This window comes from Falco biarmicus, chromosome W (genome assembly GCF_023638135.1).
Source record: "Falco biarmicus isolate bFalBia1 chromosome W, bFalBia1.pri, whole genome shotgun sequence".
NCBI lineage: Eukaryota > Metazoa > Chordata > Aves > Falconiformes > Falconidae > Falco > Falco biarmicus.
Window position 1 is genome coordinate 729749 of NC_079310.1, and position 18401 is coordinate 748149.

The following is an 18401-nucleotide window of genomic DNA, read 5'->3' on the forward strand; positions in this document are numbered from 1 at the left end:
GAGGCACTGTAGATCAACTGGTACAGTGTCAGCCCTCAGACAGAGTGTTCTGGGAAGGCGTTGTGTGTCTACCTTGCTTTCCCTGGCTCTGTTCCTGTGGATCTGCCAGTGCAGGCAAGGCTTTTCACAGATGCTTGGTTCTTGCGTTGCAGGCTTCAGCGACAGTTGCCATCCCCAAGGAGCACCACCGTTTTGTCATTGGAAAGAAGGGTGAGAAGCTGCAGGACCCGAAGCTCAAAACTGAAACCAAAATGCAGGTCCCCCGCCCAGATGACCCCAGCAACCAGATCAAGATCAGCGGCACTAAAGAAGGGATTGAGAAGGCCTGACACGAGATCCTGCTTATCTCTGCTGAGCAGGTACCTCAGTACTGTGATCTCTCTCATGGCATTAGCTGGTCAGCTATTTTGCTTCCCCATGGTATAGTCGAAGTTTGTAGCCACCATGGCTACAGTCAGTGGCTAATGTTAGCCTGAATGGAGACGTATACTGTGCCACTGGCTGTGTGAGCACCGCTGCCAGGTCCTGCAACTTCTTGTGCTGCGTTTTGTCCATCTCTGAAGTCAAAACAAGCATTTGATAGTTGAAGTGAAGCGCCTTAGGTGCCAGCTGAGATAAGGCAGGAGATCACAGAGGTGAATATCGCAAATAAGGAGCAGCAGCAGCAACCGTATTTGTAGATTGAAAGAGGTGGAGATCTACAAGGCCGCAAACTGAGAAGGTTGCTTGGGCCAGAGTGTCAAGCAGGACAGCCCTGGGAACTTAGCTGTGTCTGGCAGAGACTGTAATATAGAGGGCAGCTCCCACCAAGGTCTGTTGTGGGCTCTTCCAGGATAAGCATGCCGTGGAGCGGCTGGACGTGGAGAAAGTGTACCACCCTTTCATTGCTGGCCCTTACAACAAGCTGGTGAGGGAGCTCATGCAGGACACAGGGACGCGCATCAACATTCCTCCACCCAGTGTCAACAAGACGGAGATAGTCTTCACCGGAGAAAAGGAGCAACTAGCCCAGGCTGTGGCTCGAGTTAAGAAGATCTATGAGGAGAAGGTACGGATGGTCCATAAAGCTTCCCACCTTCCCCTGGCACCTGCTCCTAGGCACTCTTCCCTTCTTGTTCTACTTTTGTGCATCCCTCTGTTGCATCTGGCTCAGCAGCCCTTGCAGTACACGACCCCGAATCTTACCGTTTCCTCACTTGGCGGAGTGGGAGCTGGGCTGATACTATCAGGGAGGTGACAGATTTCTCGCTTTTCTGTATCGTGGGAATTAGCAGGCCACCAAGAGCTCCCCTGGCTCTTGTTCACACCGGTGCTACTAAGGAAGGAAAGAAGTGTGAAGTCTACAGGGGTGGCCAGCTGACAGTATCAAAGTTGCTACATAAGTAGAAGTTGCTGAAGAGTGAATGTCACTCCAGTTTATTTCCCACAGCCAACGTTGCTGTGAATATCCTTGTTTTGGGTTGTTGGGCTGTTTTTCCTCGTGGTTAGGTCTGTATTTGTACCAGTCTGGATTTCAACAGAGATAATCAGCTTATAGCCTGCACAGTGTTGCATCACAGCACTGCCTGGGAGACGGCTGGGAGTTGAACCCTGTTGTCCAACGGGGGGACGGGGATGACAACAAAGACATGCCTGTGTGTGTTTGTGGTCTCTAACATGCCGTGTCCCAGGGAGCTTGACACAGCATGCTAGTTTTGTACTTGCCCTGTGAATTTTTGAGCAGGGTGAATTTCTGTAGGCAGGGGTCCAAGGGGTGCTAGGGTACTGCCGAGCCACTGTGCTCAGCTTGGCTTTGCTCTTTGCTGGGTGCAGAGTTTGACTGCATCTTGTGCCTCTTCCTGTCGCTCTTGTCCTTCCCCGACCCCTTGTGATTGATGCCTCAGTGTCTCTGCCCCTACAGAAGAAGACGACTACTACCATTGCAGTGGAGGTGAAGAAGTCCCAGCACAAGTATGTCATCGGCCCCAAGGGGAATTCCCTGCAGATCTTGGAGAAGACTGGAGTCTCTGTTGAGATCCCACCCACTGACAGTAGCTCGGAGACGGTGATACTGCGAGGCGAGCCTGAAAAACTTGGGCAAGCATTGACTGAAGTCTATGCAAAGGTACTGACAAGATGGGCTAGGCCTCCTTTGAAGGTCCCATGAAGATACATTTGTGAGCACTGACAGGTGTAGCGGGGGTGGTCTCTCTTGGGCCATTAGAGGTGCAGCTTAGAAGTCAATACCGGAGGTGCAGCATGGGAATTGGAACTGAATTGTTGTGAAGGCCTCTTCCAGTTTGTCCATCAAACAGCTTCTCTGTTTTTCTGTCTCTCAGGCCAACAGTTTTACCGTCTCCTCGGTCTCTGCCCCCTCTTGGCTTCATCGTTTCATTATTGGAAAGAAAGGACAGAACCTGGCCAAAATAACTCAGCAGATGCCAAAGGTATGGATGAGCTGGTTAGCTTAGTACCCCCGGCGTAGAAAAAGGTTTAGTCCAGATCACTCGTCACAGAAGAGAGAGGTGTATTCTAGCGTGGGTAAACCCAGGGGGAAATGACACAGATCTTTGCTGTTCAAGGGAACCCTCTCTTTCACTGCTGCAAACACTGCTCCTCCTATGTTATTGTCATGGGTTGAGCCCTTCCAAGGAAGCTTTATGTGGTGCTGTTTTGAGAACTGATGTAGTAGGATACCTGGAAATGGCGAGTGCAGCAAGGCTTCTCCCTGGTGAGTTAGACGGTATCTAGATAAAGGCTAGATGAGTAACTTCTCCAAAGCCCTTGCAGAAACCGGGACAGCACCAGAGCCTTGGGCTCTAGGCACTGCCATATGGCCGAAATTGTTAAGTTACTGACTCGTAAAATTGTGGGGATTTTGTTTGGGCTTTTGGGAAGGAGCGCATCTCTTAGTGGCAGGGATCGATGGTGTAGGCCTGACCAAGAGCATTGGCCTGGCTTGGATCTTGGTAAATACTTAAGAGATTCATTGTCTTTCATCTCAAGGTTCACATCAAATTCACTGAAGGAGAGGATAAAATCACTTTGGAAGGACCTACAGAAGATGTGCATGTGGCTCAGGAACAGATTGAAGCCATGGTCAAGGATCTGGTGAGCTGGAGTTACTAGTTCCAGTAAGAAACTGGGGGAAGAAGGGGCAACAGAGCAGAGGTGATGAGGTGTTTATCACATCCATATGATGTCTTGACATGCTTAATCGAACTTGCAGAAGACAAATTGTGTGGCAGGTGGATGACACCCCTTGGTTATGAAACTCATCCATAGCATTCTTGAAGTCAGCATTAAAATTTTTGGTGCAGAGAAGGAAGGATTCTCTTTGTTATAGCTGGAGAGGCATAGAAGTAAGTCTTTTCAGTGTTTCATGAGCACAATGCTCTCTTCTCAAACCAGAGGAATGCTTGTGCTCTGCTTAATAGCAGGAGAAGTGCTTGTAGCTGACCGCTGGTGAGTCAGTGCCAATACTGGCAGTAGGCAGTTACTTAGGGCACAAGGCAGAAGCAGTGGCCTACCCTACCTGGCCCTATACAATTCTTTTTAGATCAACCGGATGGATTACGCAGAAATCAACGTTGACCACCAATTCCACCGACACCTCCTTGGCAAGAATGGAGCTAACAGTAAGTGGAGTGCCTTTCTAGTCCTTCCCATACTCAGACTCTCCGTGTTTAGTAGATCGTATCAGGGGCTCTGTAGCTAACCCAGTGTGCTGTCTCCATCACATTTCCTCTGCTTTTCTGGAGTGGTGGTGGTACAAGGAGAGAAATGGGCCGTGAGGCCTTGCAATGGCTTTAATGTGTGAAAGTACCTTGGGAGCCTGAACAGTAGTGGAATTACTTTGTTGTGTCCTGGAGGAAATTTGTTGATTATTATTTTTTTTTAAGCATTGCTCTGTGTGAATGACATTTTAGCAGCCAGTTGTGGGTGGTGGAAATCTGCTTGGTGAGCTTCTCCCTGTAGAGGAATGAAGGCAGTGGGTTGATTAGCATTGATAACATGCAGCTGTGGCCTTGCCTCAGAGGCAGTGGGTTGATTGACATGGATGATGTGCAGGTGTAGCTGGTTCTGCTAAGTGGTTAAATAGCCCTGTGGATGATAGGGTCTGGGTCTACAGTGTTGATGGTAGAATCTGACCAATGTTAAAGCCTTGTTGCAGTTGCTAGTTTGATTGTGCTGCAGCATCTTCCCCAACAAAGAATTTGGGGTAGAAATGAATGATTATCTTCTGCTCTAAATGTGATACTGTTTGGGGAAGAAACATGCCTCGCTCTGACAAGGGAACAATTGGCTCTGTAGGTGCCACTGTATTTACTTGTACAGGTTCTTGTGTGGCACAGGTCTGCTCTCCCTGAACTCCAGGGTGAAGAGGCAATTTCCCCTGTCTCAACCCCACCCCACTGAGCTCTTCTCAGAGGCAGGTTTACTTCTTAAACAGCCTCTAAGCAGTGATAATCAAGGTGCCTTGCTTCTAAGTCTTTGCCTAGCAGGCTGTGTCACCACAGTCCTTACCCTGATGTTAACAGCATTAAGGACCTCTATGAGGTGTTTATGTGTGTTCCCCTGGACAATGAGAAGAGCAGCCTGATCAGAATTGAAGGAGACCCACAGGGGGGTCCCACAGGCCAAGAAAGAGCTGCTGGAACTCTCTTCCTGTATGGTGAGTGAGTAGGATGTGATGTTTGGGAGACTGCAGGGTTTGGGCTCTTGTGTTCCCTTGTAACTTTCTGGTGCAAGTGTGTGCCCCTTGCCCACCGAGCACTTGGAGCTCATGACAAGTGCAAGTTCCTCTTCACAAATGTCTTCCTCTGTTCCCTTGGGTACCCCTTCTCTGTCAACCTAGAGTGAATTTTGTCTAGAGAAAAGAGGGACAGTGCTGGCAAGTAAGCTGTCAGGCAGCAAGTCTGTAATTAAAAGTATGTGACTCTCTGGTTGAACACTCAGTGTGAGCTCTGTTCTCATCAGGAAAATGAATGCACTGAGGACCTAATAATTGAGCAGAAATTCCACTGGACTATCATTGGGCAGAAGGGTGAAATTCCTCATCTCCTAAAAAGCCTTACCTCTGGGAATCCAGAGGGGTTATTTCCTACATGGTTAGTAGGCCTATCGTCACTGAAGTCATAACTTTAGTGGCTCTGTAGCGCAAGTGTTTGAGAAAATAGTTCTTTTAGCCAGAGGCCACTAACATGGTTACCCTTTTCTGAATGGGAAAAGGGGATGTGTAGGATCCCCTCAACCTTTGCATGTGTCTGACAGAAGGGCTCTTGCATTTGCTTGACTTGACTATAAGTGGCCACCTCCTGCAGGTTATCATCGACTTCCCAGACCCTGCACACAAGAGTGACATTGTCCAACTCAGAGGTCCCAAAAATGAGGTGAAGTGCACAGAGTACATGCAAAAGATGGTGGCAGACCTGGTAAGGAGGTCTTCTGCCTGCTGTTCCCTCCTACGTGCCTGGATAACCCTGGGGCAAAGCAGAGCTCTACTGGCTTGGGCAGAGCTAAAACACCTCAAGAGGAGGGAGCTGTTGACTCTGTTTTGGCTGAATGGAGGCAGGGGGGTAGTACCTGTTATGTGAAGGCTATAGGGGAACGTACTTGCCTTTGTTTATTCTTACAAGTCTCTCATATAGAGAACTTCCTTGGGTCTAAGCCTATTGTCAAAAGCTTGTTTATCAGAGTTCCTGAGGTTGGGCCTCACTTGCCACGACAGTGTAATCTTCAGTTCTCCCTTCCTTTCTCCCTTAGGTTGAAAACAGCTTTTCTATTTCTGTCCCCATCTGCAAACAGTTCCAGAAGAACATCATAGGGAAAGGAGGTGCCAACATCAAGAAGGTGAGATATCTTTCTTAACTCAAGTGCTCGTGATGATCACTGCCTGCAGCAAAATCCCACTGGATGCTCTCTCCTGCTCATTGGCGATGTCAAATATAGCCTGCAAGGGCTTTTCTTCTGACATGGGACACTTCTGAGATGATTTTTTTTTCCTTTGTGGCAGATCCGTAAAGAAAGCAACACCAAAATTGATCTCCCGGCAAAGAACAGCAACTCAGAGACGATTGTTATCACAGGCAAGAGGGCAAACTGTGAGGCTGCTCGCCACAGGATTCTTGCCATCCAGAAGGAGCTGGGAAGGGAAGCAACTAGCCTTTTGCAGTTGAGGGACTTGACAATGTTGCTAGAAGACACAGATACGGACGTGGCTGTGATGGGTGAGGGCAGGGAGGAGACAAATGTGTCAGTCTGTTCTTGACTTGTAAACCAAGGTTTGTGACTGCTCCTGTCAGGAGTAGCCAGTCTCCAAGCCCTCTGCTCAGGCATTTCTTCCAGATCTATAAAGCTCCTAGCAAGGTGGGAGTCAGAGGGTAAGCAGAGTGGGTGCAGACACGTTTCTGCAGCTTGACTCAAGAGGCTGGTACTGTCCTCCCTTAGGCCAACAGCACAGAGGTGGAGGTCTCTATTCCTTCCGAACTGCACAGTTCCCTCATTGGTGCCAAAGGCCGCTTCGTCCGCTCCATCGTGGAGGCGTGTGGTGGAGTCCACATCCACTTCCCCACCAAGGGCTCTGGCAGTGACACCGTGACCATCAGGGGCCCAGCCCAGGGTGTGGAGAAAGCCAAGAAACAGCTGCTGCACCTGTGAAAGAGAACAAGGCTTAATAAATAAATAAATGGCAATGAATCAGGATGAGTTTGGTACAGTGCTCTGGGTGATGCTCTGTGTTGAGAAAGGAATGTACTCTGAATAACTAGAAAAGGTGGGCACCTGAAGGAGGGAAGGAGGCCATCAATCAGGAAATCGTTGAACAAAGAAAATGGAAAGGTCTACTCCACCTAGATTCCCCTGTTGTGAATGGAATGATTAGGTGTCCAAATCAAATGAATATGTATGTAAAGATGTTGTAACCTCTCACAAAAACTGTATAAAATACCTGACTTTTAAGTGAAAACTTGGGAGCTAGTTTGTCCAGTGCAAATCGGCTAGCTCCCCAGTGTTGCATGATATAAATACCTTTGCTGCTTAAAGACAAAATTCATCTCTGAGCAGTTACTCTGTGCCGTTTTGGCATCAGTTTGGCAAGCCAGGCAGGAGAACTCTCTGCCGGTGCTGGAATCCAGGGGCCTGGGGACCCTCAGGGCCCTCGACTGGATCTTCTGTCTGCTCCCTTACCCCTCGGCTTCTCACACAGGTGGACAAGGACTTCTGCAAAATATAAAAGGTATTTATATTTATTCTTTGTTTTGAATATTTGATTGTCTTAAGATCTGGGAAGCTAAAAACTTCCTTTAGGTTGTCTTAAGATTTGGGGAATTCCTAGAACGTAACAACTGACATAGCGCTCTGTGTCTTGTTTGTCTATGTGTTCTCTTGTTACATGTTCAAAGTTGGAGTTATGAAATGTATGTTGAAAAAAAACCCCAAAAAACCCACAAAACAACAAAAAATATTCTGGCAATTCTAGGCGAATAGTTGAAAACTTAACATGCTGCTTAGGGTCAGAAAAAATTAGAACTTGGTTTTTGGCAATTGTTCATTGAAATATGTACTTTGTGTGCTAACGCAAACTGTCAGTGTTCCTAGAGTTGTATGTAAGTGCACGGTACCTTGTAACATGCTGCCTGTGTGACTGAGGGCTGCCCAGAGTGTGTGATGTGTGAGAGATGCAGTTTTACTGCGAAGCGAGTGGGGAGTCCCGATCTGCATTTCAGTGTTCCCTGTGAGGGGGCTGGCCAGAGACGGATGAAGCGATTGAAAAATCAAGGTATGAAGTGGTGGAATGCAATATTAGAATGGGGAACTGTGGACCAAACACTAAGACAAATATCATTTGGGAAAAGCATGAACGCGGGGGCCCAGGTCAGTAAAGGGGAGTCAGAGGTCTTGGGAATACAGCTTCTTAAACCCTGTTCCACAGGCAGTAACATTCCATTTGAGAACTGAAAGGCAAGTCGGGAAGATCCTTTCTTGCTGTGGCAGGCTGCTTGTGTAAGGCTTTTATTGTCTGCTGAGGCTGCTGGAGTAAATGAAGAGAACCAGTCCTTTGGGCGGGAGTGCTGAGGCAAGGCACTTTGTAAAGTGTTCCCCAAAGCAAGGGCAACCAAGTCATGCCTTGTCCTGGCTTTTTAGCTTTAGCAGTACTTTCTGGCTCTTATTATTGCAGGTGCTGTTTTCCTGCCTTGAAGCCCTGGGGCTCCTGGGTAGCCACCGCCCCCCCAGCCTGCAGCTGATGTCCTCAATAAAATGATTTTTCCTCTCTTCTATGTCTGCCATGTGATAATTGGGGACTAGGCAGATATTGTTTAGTGGTGCGTCCTAGGGGAGGACTTCGGGATCATCCCTTGGCCCAGACTCCTTGCCAGTGGGCTTCACAGCTGAGCTCAGGTGCTTTAGGACTCACACCGCAGCGCAGTCACACAGGGAGGTGGGGGCTGGATGGCACCTCTGGAAGAGTCACTGTCCTCTCAGCTCCTGCTTGGATTCTGGCTAAGACACAGCTCATGCTCAGGCTCGATGGATGCTCCATTGGGGAGCAGCACCATTAGCTCAGAGCCAGGGCAACACGCAGGCAGACACGGTGCTGCTGCTGACCCTCACCTGCAGCTTGCTATCCCCTGCGGCTGTCATCCCTGCACACTGATGGCCGGGCAGTTTCTCCAGATGCCCACGCTCAGGGCAATGGTATAAAGCAAACTGCCACACTGGCCACTACAAATACATCAGCTCACCCAAAAAGCTTTTCCAGCAGCTGCACTGCTGAGGCTTTTGTGTGTCCCAATGTGATATGGGAGACACCTGCACCCTGATGGAGGACGAAGGATGAGAACTCTCACACCATCAACCAGCTAACTATTTTGCTCATAAGCTGTTGTGGTTTAAGCGGGGTTGCCAGCTGTGCACTACACAGCTGCTCACTCTTTCCCTCCCCAGGGGGATGGCAGGGAGAACTGGGAGGCTCAAAGGAAGAAAACTCGTAGGCTGAGACCAAGGCTTTGATGTGTGCAGGGGAATGTGCTGGTGCAGTTTCTCATTGAAAACTGCGGGGACATCTTTGGGGAGGAGGTGGCTGGCCTCTCCCCTCCATCAGATGAGGAGGGGCTGAGGGTTTTCAAAATCTGGGGCTTCTGGTCGGTTTTGGTTTAGGTGTTGTCCACTTCCATGATGTCACTTTGCTGCATGTGCTTTTGTGTTCCAGAAGTGCATTTGGAAGATCAAAGGAGCTGTGCAGGTGAAGCAAACGCAGAGCCCCAGGCAAAAGACTTCTTGCACACAGCACCCTCTGTGTTCATCCTCTACAAAGAAGCAGGGGCAGATATGGTGGTGAAATCAGAAATAGCAGAGGGATGTCAGGCCAACAAACAATGTGACATTTCTCATGTATGACAGTAGTTTCTGATAGGTCCAAGCAGCTGCTGTGCCTCTTCCTGTCATTAGATCCCTTGTCTGTTTGACTTTTCCCACCCTGTAATGATAGAGAAGAAAAAACAGAAAGGTTGTTTCTCAGATGCATTGGGAATGTGCTTAATCAATCTAAATACTTACAAGAAGTCAAATACAAAATCACAGATTTAAAAATAAAAGGCTCACGCCCCAGAATGGGATAATGCTGCCCAAGGGATAACGGCAGAACTGTGTCCCAGGAAGGCAGAAGAAACCCCAGCAGAAAGAAGCTGGCAAGGTTTTTCTTGCCCTCCTTTCCCTGCATTTCTCTGAGGTCTGTCCTACCCTCCAAGGCCCCTCCAGTTTGTGGTGCCCCAGCCCACAAGGGGCAGCCCATCATCCCAATTCATCAGAGCTCCTGAAGCCTATCTTATGACTGTGCAAAATGTGAATAATGCAAAGCAACCAAAGGGATCTTATTTGAGGAGCTAAGGTAGCAATTTGGAAAACAGTAGCTTACTACTCTAGGTGTCTTGCCACCTGTTAACTTCAACCTTTCTGGTTCAGGCGCTTGTACCTTTGCCTCCAACCACCCCCGAGAGCACAGCAGACTCCTCGGTAGACCCGGAACAGCTGATGAGCCTTTCAGAGGAAAGAAGGTAAAATGAGCTCCCTTTGTTTAAAATAAGAACTGATTCCGGTTGATCATGGGTTTACCTATCTAATAACACTGTGGAATATAAAGGTTTGCAGGGTCTTTCGTTTCAGGAAAATGAAAAGCAAAGAAACAGAAAGAGAAAACAGGCCTCTGGAGAAGAGGCTGAAAGCATACCAGAAGAGAAAAGGAGAGAAAGAAAAGCTTTTCGAGATCAACCGCTGAAAAAATTCAGGAAGGTCAAGCAGCCCAGGTGTGTACTAGATACTGCTGTCCATCTTTCAAAACTCTGAACGCTGCACTAAGTGCATGAACTATTTTTAGCATGCACAAAGATGGCCCCAGATAGGAAGCAGACACCTGCCTTTTGGAAAAAAATGCATGTCAGCAGGAAACTGCCTTTCCCAATGTTGCAGGTTTGGTTTTGCACTTATGGAAGTACTGTTTGCTCAAGGGTAAGCAGACACCTCGCCACAAGAGCCTCAATCCTTAGCTATTTACCTGGCTACCGAAATAAAGAGGCAAAGTACGTCCCACTGTTTTGTCCATGTTAGCAATCCTCACGCTGCCCTGTATCATCTGAATCCCAAATATGCAGCAACGTTGTTCCAGGTCACTACATACACTTTAGATGCTGGCGCTTTTTAAAAAGGCCGCATTTCACCTGAGGTAATTTGGGGGCGGGTCGTGGTGTTTGTGGTGGTGGTGTGTGTATTGGGATGGACACTTCTTAGTTTCTTACTTCTTCTTCCTTTACCAGTAACAGAGATATATTTCTCAAGATCTTGAGAAATGTCCTGGAAATAAGTTTCCATGACTTTTTTTGTATATAGATGATTACTTTTTTAATGTACACTATTTCACTGTTGCTAAAAGTACTATATTCCACTTCACATGGCTTGTTTCAATGACAGCCTTGTACTGTAAATTCATATCGTGTACCTCCTTTTTCTTAGGATCCACAAGTTGCGATGCCTGCAGTTTGTAGTCCCTGCATGCACAGGCTATCTGCCCTGACCGAAACCCGACAGGATAACAAACGGTGATTTCCTGTAGTTGAAGTATGAACACTTCATTGACATCCTCCCCTTTGTCAGGTGACTTGTAGTAAACACCAGCCATGAGGTTTTCTTTGTTGGCTTTGTCTCTAATTTTTATCCATAAGTTCTCAACCTGTTTATCACTGTTTTGCAAAGACAGATCTATTTTTTTTTTTTGTGCAGAGGGAACCCTCCCCACCTTTCCTTCTTTATCTGTGCCTCCTGAACAGGTTATAGCCATCTATTGCAGCACTCCACTCATGTGATTCGTCCCACCAAGTTTCAGTGATAGCAATCAGATCACAACTTCCCAACTGCACAGTGGCTTCCAGCTTCTCCTGTTTGTTACCCACACTACATGCATTGGTATAGAGGCACTTCAGCTGGACTGTTGAGTCTCTCACCTTTTTAGCAGAACACTGGAGTGTTGAGGGCCATTCCTCACTAGTCTGGTAGGTGCAGTCATCCACCCTGTTGCTGTTGTGTACACAAGTGTCATGGCTTTGGACACTACCCCCTAAATTCTTTAGTTTAAAGTGTGAGCTAGCCAATCTGTCAGTGCATATTCTCATTCCTCTTCTAGACAGGTGGATCCCATCTCTCCCCAGTAGTCTGTATTCATTGTAGAATGTCGCATGATTGTAGAAGCCAAAGCCCTGGTGTTTACACCAGCAACAAAACCAGGTGTTTATCTGCATGATGCATTGACTTCTGCCTGCATCTCTATCCCTGACTGGCAAAACAGAGAAGATCGCTTGGGCTCCTGTCCCCTATGCACCCCAAGGCTCTGAAATCCTGCCTGATCTTGCCCAGGTTATATTTTACTGTGTCATTTTCCACATGGAAAAGAAGTAGGAGATAGTCTGTGCTTTTTACCAGTTGTGACTGTCTTTCTCCCAGATCTTGGCAAGCAGCAAACTTCCCTGGACTGTATATCAGTCTGGTAAAATGCATGCCTTGGTGCCTCTCAGCAGAGCCACCCATTGCCGCTTCCTTTTGTGGCTTTTAGTGTGTGGAACTGGTGCAGTTTCTCCTTGTGAGTCTTCATCCGCTACCAAGCCTGTGTATCTGTTGCTGCTTGGTACGTATGAGGAAATTTGAGGAAGTGATGTCCTGTTGCCACAAGTGACCAGAGACTGTGGTGCCTCCTTCTCCAAGGCGGTGTCTGTTTGTACCCTTTGGTAGTCCCTGGTATTTCTTCTTCCAATCCCTCTGTGGTGGGTTGACCTTGGCTGGACACCAGGTGCCTACCAAGTTGCTCTATCACTCCCCTCTCCTTCTACAGGACAAGGGGGAGAAAATATGACAAAAGGCTCATGGGTTGAGATAAAGACAGGGAGATCACTCAATTACTGTCATGGGCAAAAAAGACTCCACTTAGGGAAGTTAATCTATTGCCAATCAAAATAGAATAGGATAATAATAAGAATAAACCTAAGGACACCTTCCCCCCACCTCTCCCTTCTTCCCAGGCTCAACTTTACTCCCAAATTCTCCACCTCCCTGAATGGCACAGGGGACAAGGAATGGGGGCTTCACACAGTTCATCACACATTGTCTCTGCTGCTCCTTCTTCCTCAGGGGGAGGACTCCTCATGCTCTTTTTTTCCCTGCTCCAGCATGGGATCCTTCCCACAGGAAACAGTCCTCCATGAAATTCTCCAATGTGAGTTCTTCCCATGGGCTGCAATTCTCTACAAACTGTTCCAGGATGGGTCCGTTCCATGGGGTGCCATCCTTCAGGAATGGGCTGTTACAGTGTGGGTCACTCATGGAGCTACAAGTCTTGCCAGCAAACCTGCCCCAGCCTGGGCTCCTCTCCACAAGTCCATGGGTCCTGCCAGGAGCTGCCCCAGTGTGGCCTGCCCGTGGGTCACAGACTCCTTCTGGCATCCCTGTGCTCCAGCATAGGGTCCTGCAGGGCTGCAGACAGGATATCTCCTCCCCCATGGGCTCAGGGCACAGCCTGCTTCACCATGGGCTTCCCCATGGGTTGCCAGGGAATTTCTGTTCCAGCACCTGGACATCCCTCCTCCTGCACTGGCCTGGGTGTCTGCAGAGTTGCTCCTGTCACATGTTCTCACTCCTTCTGGCTGCTGTTGTGCAGCAGTTTTCCCCCTTCTTAAATACATTTTCACAGAGGCACTACTACAGTCACTGATGGGCTCAGCTTTGGGTTGCGGCAGGTCCATCTTGGAGCCAGCTGGAAGTGGCTTTGCCCAATATGGGGGAAGATTCTGGTATCTTCTCACAGGATCCACCCCTGTAGCCCCCCCACTACCAGAACCTGGCCAGGTAAACCAAATTCAGCCTCAAATACATATTTTATCCATGTTTTGTTCCCCCTTCCTAATATAGTGTAACCTGCTGGCTTCCTCCTGCAGTTCCTGAGTTACCCCACCAGAGCATACTCTGCACAGGTGGAGCCTGCACCCTCCTCCAACCTGGGGTGTGGGGAACAGGCTTCACAGCCCTCCACGTGGACAGCAGCTTCCCCAATGAGAAACTCTGTCTGAGTGGTTGCCTGCACTTGTCCCAGGTTTGCCTAGTTAGGTAGATACTTCCTAGCTGGTATCTACCACCATGCTACCAGTGACCTCAAAGCACTGCCTAATAAGCCCTTCTAATTCCCTGTAGACCTCGAGTGCCTGGGCAGGTTTGCACTGCTAACAGCTAGCTGGGGTGACTGCTGGGGCTGCAGACTAAGCCTGCAGTAAGCAGAGCAGTCAACAGTGTAACAACTGGTAGAGTGCTCTGCTCTTCCTGTGTGAACTGCCTTGCAAACTGGAAAAGAGGAAGGTACCAAAGAAGAGATTTTTTTTTTTTGTACCTTTTTTCTCTTGGATGTTGTCATGCATGCTTCCATAAACTGTACAGGTGAGCAGTCATGGAAACATGCCAAACCCAGTCTCACAATCTGAATCAAATTACCACTGTCCTTTGAGCTGGTAGTAAGGCATTGCAGTTTGCACGTGATGATGAGTGCAGCCCCTTCTGCTGCTCAAGACTAGCATTTCTGTCCTACTGAAAGGTGCTGTGTTGCTGGTGAGAGCCAGTACTTGCGTTGCTCAAAATGGTGAGCATGCAAGTAGGGAAAAGGGAAAGCAGAACAGAGGAAGATGTGGATATAAGACACCCTGTTTTTTGTTGCAGTGTATCCATGAGAGTTGATGCTTTTTTTGGTGTGGGCATATGGCTGCAACCTCTGACTGGGTATCTGCAGTTTTGCTCACCTCACAGAAGGTAGTGGGATGAATTGCTGCCAATCAATGTGACACCTGAGACAGCACTTCCCACCTACTTTTAGCCAGATTAATTGTATGGACTGCTTCTGCTCAGTGTCTGCTTAAGAGAGGCTCTCAAGGGAAGGCAGGCAGCTTTTGCTTTCTGCACAAGTCTTGTCAGTGATGAAACCAACCTTGGACCCAGCAATCTGGGCTAGGAGGAGTGCTTGTGTGGCCCTCACACTGGCAACTCCAGCAGGTTTTGATTTTCTTGCTCCAAGGGTCTGGGAATGAATGAGAAGCAGTCTCTGATTTCATCTGGAGATAGTTTGTCTTCAGAAGATTGGGTGCTTTTTTTTTACTTTAAAGTCTAAACTTTTTCCTTAGGTGAATCAGGAGGGAGGGAAATAGGGAAGCTGCTCTTTTCTGTGATGCCTGGTGCCACAGCACATGTGTTTCCAGAGTGACACAAACTGAATTGCTAGTGACGCTGTTCTTCCATTCCTGTGCTTTACAAGAGATCAAATTGATTGTTTGATAGCTTTTCCAAAAATTTCACCAAATTGCTTTTGAAAATGACTGGAAAACCTACAAAGCATTTTTCATTATGCTCTAATGCAAGTGTTGAACCTCCACAGCTTATCTATCATACGCTTCAGTGTTGCTGAAGAAGTAAATCAATCAGAAAACTGATTATTCTCATTATTGAGATTCTTAAACCTTAATTTGGAAATCCTCCACCACAGCATAAAGCTTTAAAAAAACTTTGCAAAGGGCTCTGGATGCCAGGATGCAAGGATAATCCTGTGTGGAAAGAAGAAAATTTTAGTGGATATTAGAGTGCTGTAGCATCGTGAGTGCAAAAAGAGGTTTGTTAAGGATCAAATACTTGCAACCTTTCCTTTTCCCAAGAGCATCAGGTGAAGCTGGGAGGAGCTAGGCATTGGAACAAATGACTAATGGCAACAGTTGGTCATCCCAGTTCTGGTGTACTTGAGTCAAGTCTGCATGCCAGGATATTCTGTAATCTAGCCTTTAATCTGTAATCTGGGCAGATCAGTACCTTCTCCCTGTATGATCAGAAAGCTGTGTGCTGCAGCCCCTCACAGTCACCTGACCAATTTTGCTGCACTCCTGCAGTATGGATGGCCTGTACACCTGTTGCAAGCCACACGTGGTCTCTGTAAGTGTTGGGCTGACATGCCTGTACAGACAATGATCATGATGTCTTGCCTAGTGCAAGTGCCTCCTTTCAACTTCTGGCTTCCTGGGCTGAGAGAAATGGGTTGTTGGCAGCCAGCTTCTTGCTGTGCAATTTGTACACAACTTGGCTCTACATACCTGCAATGTTTTGTGTCATCTCCATTCTGGAAGTTGCAAGATCTCTTATGGGAAATTCCATCTAAGATGCAGCAGGCCAGAACTGGACCAGAGGACAGTTTCTCTTCATCCTGACCCTTTGATTTTTCAGTTTTACTAGAGATAGACTGCTGCAGATCTGATTTGGAGTGTTAGGAGTGCCTGCTGTTGTCTTAGCAAGTGAAGATCATTGCCTGCTTTCCCTTTATACCTGCATTCCCACTCCTTAGGTTGCAGAAGATTTCTGTTTCAATGAAATGGCTTTTCTTCAAAAAAATATATAATCTTAATATTTTTACTCTCTTTGATAAAGCAGCAGCTGTCTTTTTCTGAGTCCCAAGTATTTTGATTTGCCTCCAAACATATTTAGATTGTTCTATATAGCTATAGAATTATTTTTCACTGTGTACTTGACAGATGGAATGTGACTGTTTAAATTGTATCCTGTGTATTTACTTGTTCATCATCCTTCATTCAATTTTAACAATCTGAAAGGCTGCTGGAAATTATTTTACTTCTCATTGGTCCTAATTGCTGAATTCAGAAATTGTGATGGGAACTCCTGGAGACTGTCTTGTGTGCTACAACCTGATGGGAATGTGAGACAGTGATGAATGGAGGTGTGCCCTTTTACAGTACTTTCATTATTTTCCTTCTTTTTCTATCTTTAGGGAGCAAACAGGCACTGGGTGGACTGAATCCCACTGCACTGGTCAGTGGACTCTTACTTCTGATCAAGGGGTTTTCGTTTTGTTTTTACACACAGTGAAATTCCATGTTTGCATTCAGTGGTATTGTCACTGAAATCAGGAAGAATAAAACTCAAACGATGTAGCATGAAGAAGCAGGCATTCCTTGTAACAGCGCTGGATGCACAGGGGAATTGCTACACCTAACGTGCATGCTGTATGTTTCATTCAAGCAAAAGTATATAGTCCACACATGTTTATGTATTACATTTCTCGGAATGATCATACATATTCATTCAGCAGGCGGTACTATGTTAATAAAGCATCATGCCTGCTCCTTACAGGTACAGCGGAGTCTTCTAAGGTGTCTCAAACCATATAGTTACAACTGACCCATCACTGAACCTTCATTTAGTTCTCTCACATGGGGAGCCCAAGGAGGGTCCAAGTTTGTTTCATTAGTTACCTGTACAATGGTCTCATCAGTGATCGTAGCTTTCAAACAGCTTTTACACAACCAGGGTAGGTTAGCAATCTCTCCATAGCAATTACACTGACACAAACAGTATAGGGGCAAAGCTAAACCAGACTATATCAGAAATACAGTTGCAAAGCTAAAGCAGACTGTGTTACATGGTAACAGTATAACATTTTACAAGGTGTCACACTATGTGTGCATAGCAAGACTGATAAAAAACTTTAATGTATGCTTCAATAAAGAGCACACACATATATAACCCTTAAACAAACGCGGCTTTGTATAATAGAATAAAATATCAGTAAAAGTATTTAAAGGACATACAGTTCCTTCTTTTTATGTACTTTCTCACAGAAACAATTATTAAAGAATTATTAAAGGCATATCATGTCTGAGTTTGTGAAAATGTTGACCTAGTGTGTATCAACCACTGCTGGGGGGGGGGGGGGAGGGGAGGGACACAGCTTTTTGTGATTACGTGATTATTTACATTTCATTATTTGCCAGTACCACCCAAAGGAACTTCTGCCCTCTCCTGTATACGCTTGAATGTCAGGGAAACCCAGACACAGAAGCAGTGGCCATTCTGCCACAACACTTTCCAAATCTGGAACCTTCCCTTCAAGTGAATTTTTCTTCCCACTTTGATGGCAGTGACAGCACAGGTGTTGCCTCACCTTTGGCAGTGATTGTCTGGCTTTGTGATAAGAGTGTGTGGCAGAGGCTGTAGATCTATATTAAATGACCAGAATCCAGATTAAATCAGTGATGCAGCTGTCCTGGTGTTTTTAATGTTAAATTGAGCTGCAATCAAACTTCAGAAGATGATGTTATTAAGGAAATACAAGGGCCAGCTCCTATGGGGTTAGGAGGCTTATGACCAGATGCAGCAGTCCAAGCAGAAATCCTCAGGATCAGCCCTGGGAACAACTCAGGGGATGGTGGTGCAACAGTGTTAAGGCACTGTATATTTCTGGACATGAGATAATACAATATTCTTAATAGTCCACAGATGTTGCATGGATGGCCAGCATCGTGGGCACCTGAGAAAATCCTCAAGACTCCAGAAGGACCACCAAAGCATCCCTGAGGCATGCTCATGGCTGGGGGTTGCACTGTGTCTGAGTTTTTGTGAAAATGCAGTAGAGAAGATGTGGAATTTTGTAGAGCTGTCATGTTTCATGAATTTTGGATATTTGACTGCACTGTTAGATTGTGAGTTGTATGGAAACAGCTAAGTATAGACTGCATTATAAAAATTGCTCAGGAAATTGTCAGGTATATCTATATGCATGTACAGACAATCTGAAAACCTTATCAAAGAGCTCCTGTGGTGTTTCACTGCTTGTTGTATAACAACTCTCATGAAGTAAATTACTTATTTAAAAAAACTGTTAAATGCATAAAACCATTAAAGACAAACACAAAATACTCTGAACTAACAAACCATCATGTATTTTACACAGTATATTTCTGGGTTATGTCTTCTTTTGTTTGGGTGAATTTAATATGGAGCTGCAAATAGTGTTAAAGCTGTTGCTCAACATGTAAAAACTGTATTTGTGTTTGAAAATGAACTCT

General features: G+C 46.5%; 2 protein-coding genes across 4 annotated transcripts in view; both read left to right on the forward strand.

Annotated features, from left to right (window-relative positions):
* Positions 1–303, forward strand: part of LOC130141888 (paired box protein Pax-5-like) — a 151708-nt gene extending 151405 nt beyond the window's left edge. For all 3 annotated transcript variants that reach the window (XM_056323178.1, XM_056323181.1, XM_056323180.1), the window contains one exon: positions 153–303. The gene's annotated coding sequence lies outside the window, so the exon portion shown is untranslated. The remainder of the gene's footprint in view (positions 1–152) is intronic.
* A 1784-nt stretch (positions 304–2087) lies between these two features.
* On the forward strand, positions 2088–18036 carry LOC130141889 (uncharacterized). The gene is given in 13 exon segments (XM_056323182.1): positions 2088–2104; positions 2319–2426; positions 3539–3617; positions 5304–5414; positions 5746–5832; positions 5996–6039; positions 6041–6090; positions 6093–6209; positions 7070–7216; positions 9191–9223; positions 9943–10034; positions 10129–10283; positions 10987–18036. Coding segments are annotated over 11 exon segments (909 nt in total). The 5' UTR covers positions 2088–2104; positions 2319–2426; positions 3539–3605; the 3' UTR covers positions 11048–18036.
* The last annotated feature ends 365 nt before the right edge of the window (positions 18037–18401 follow it).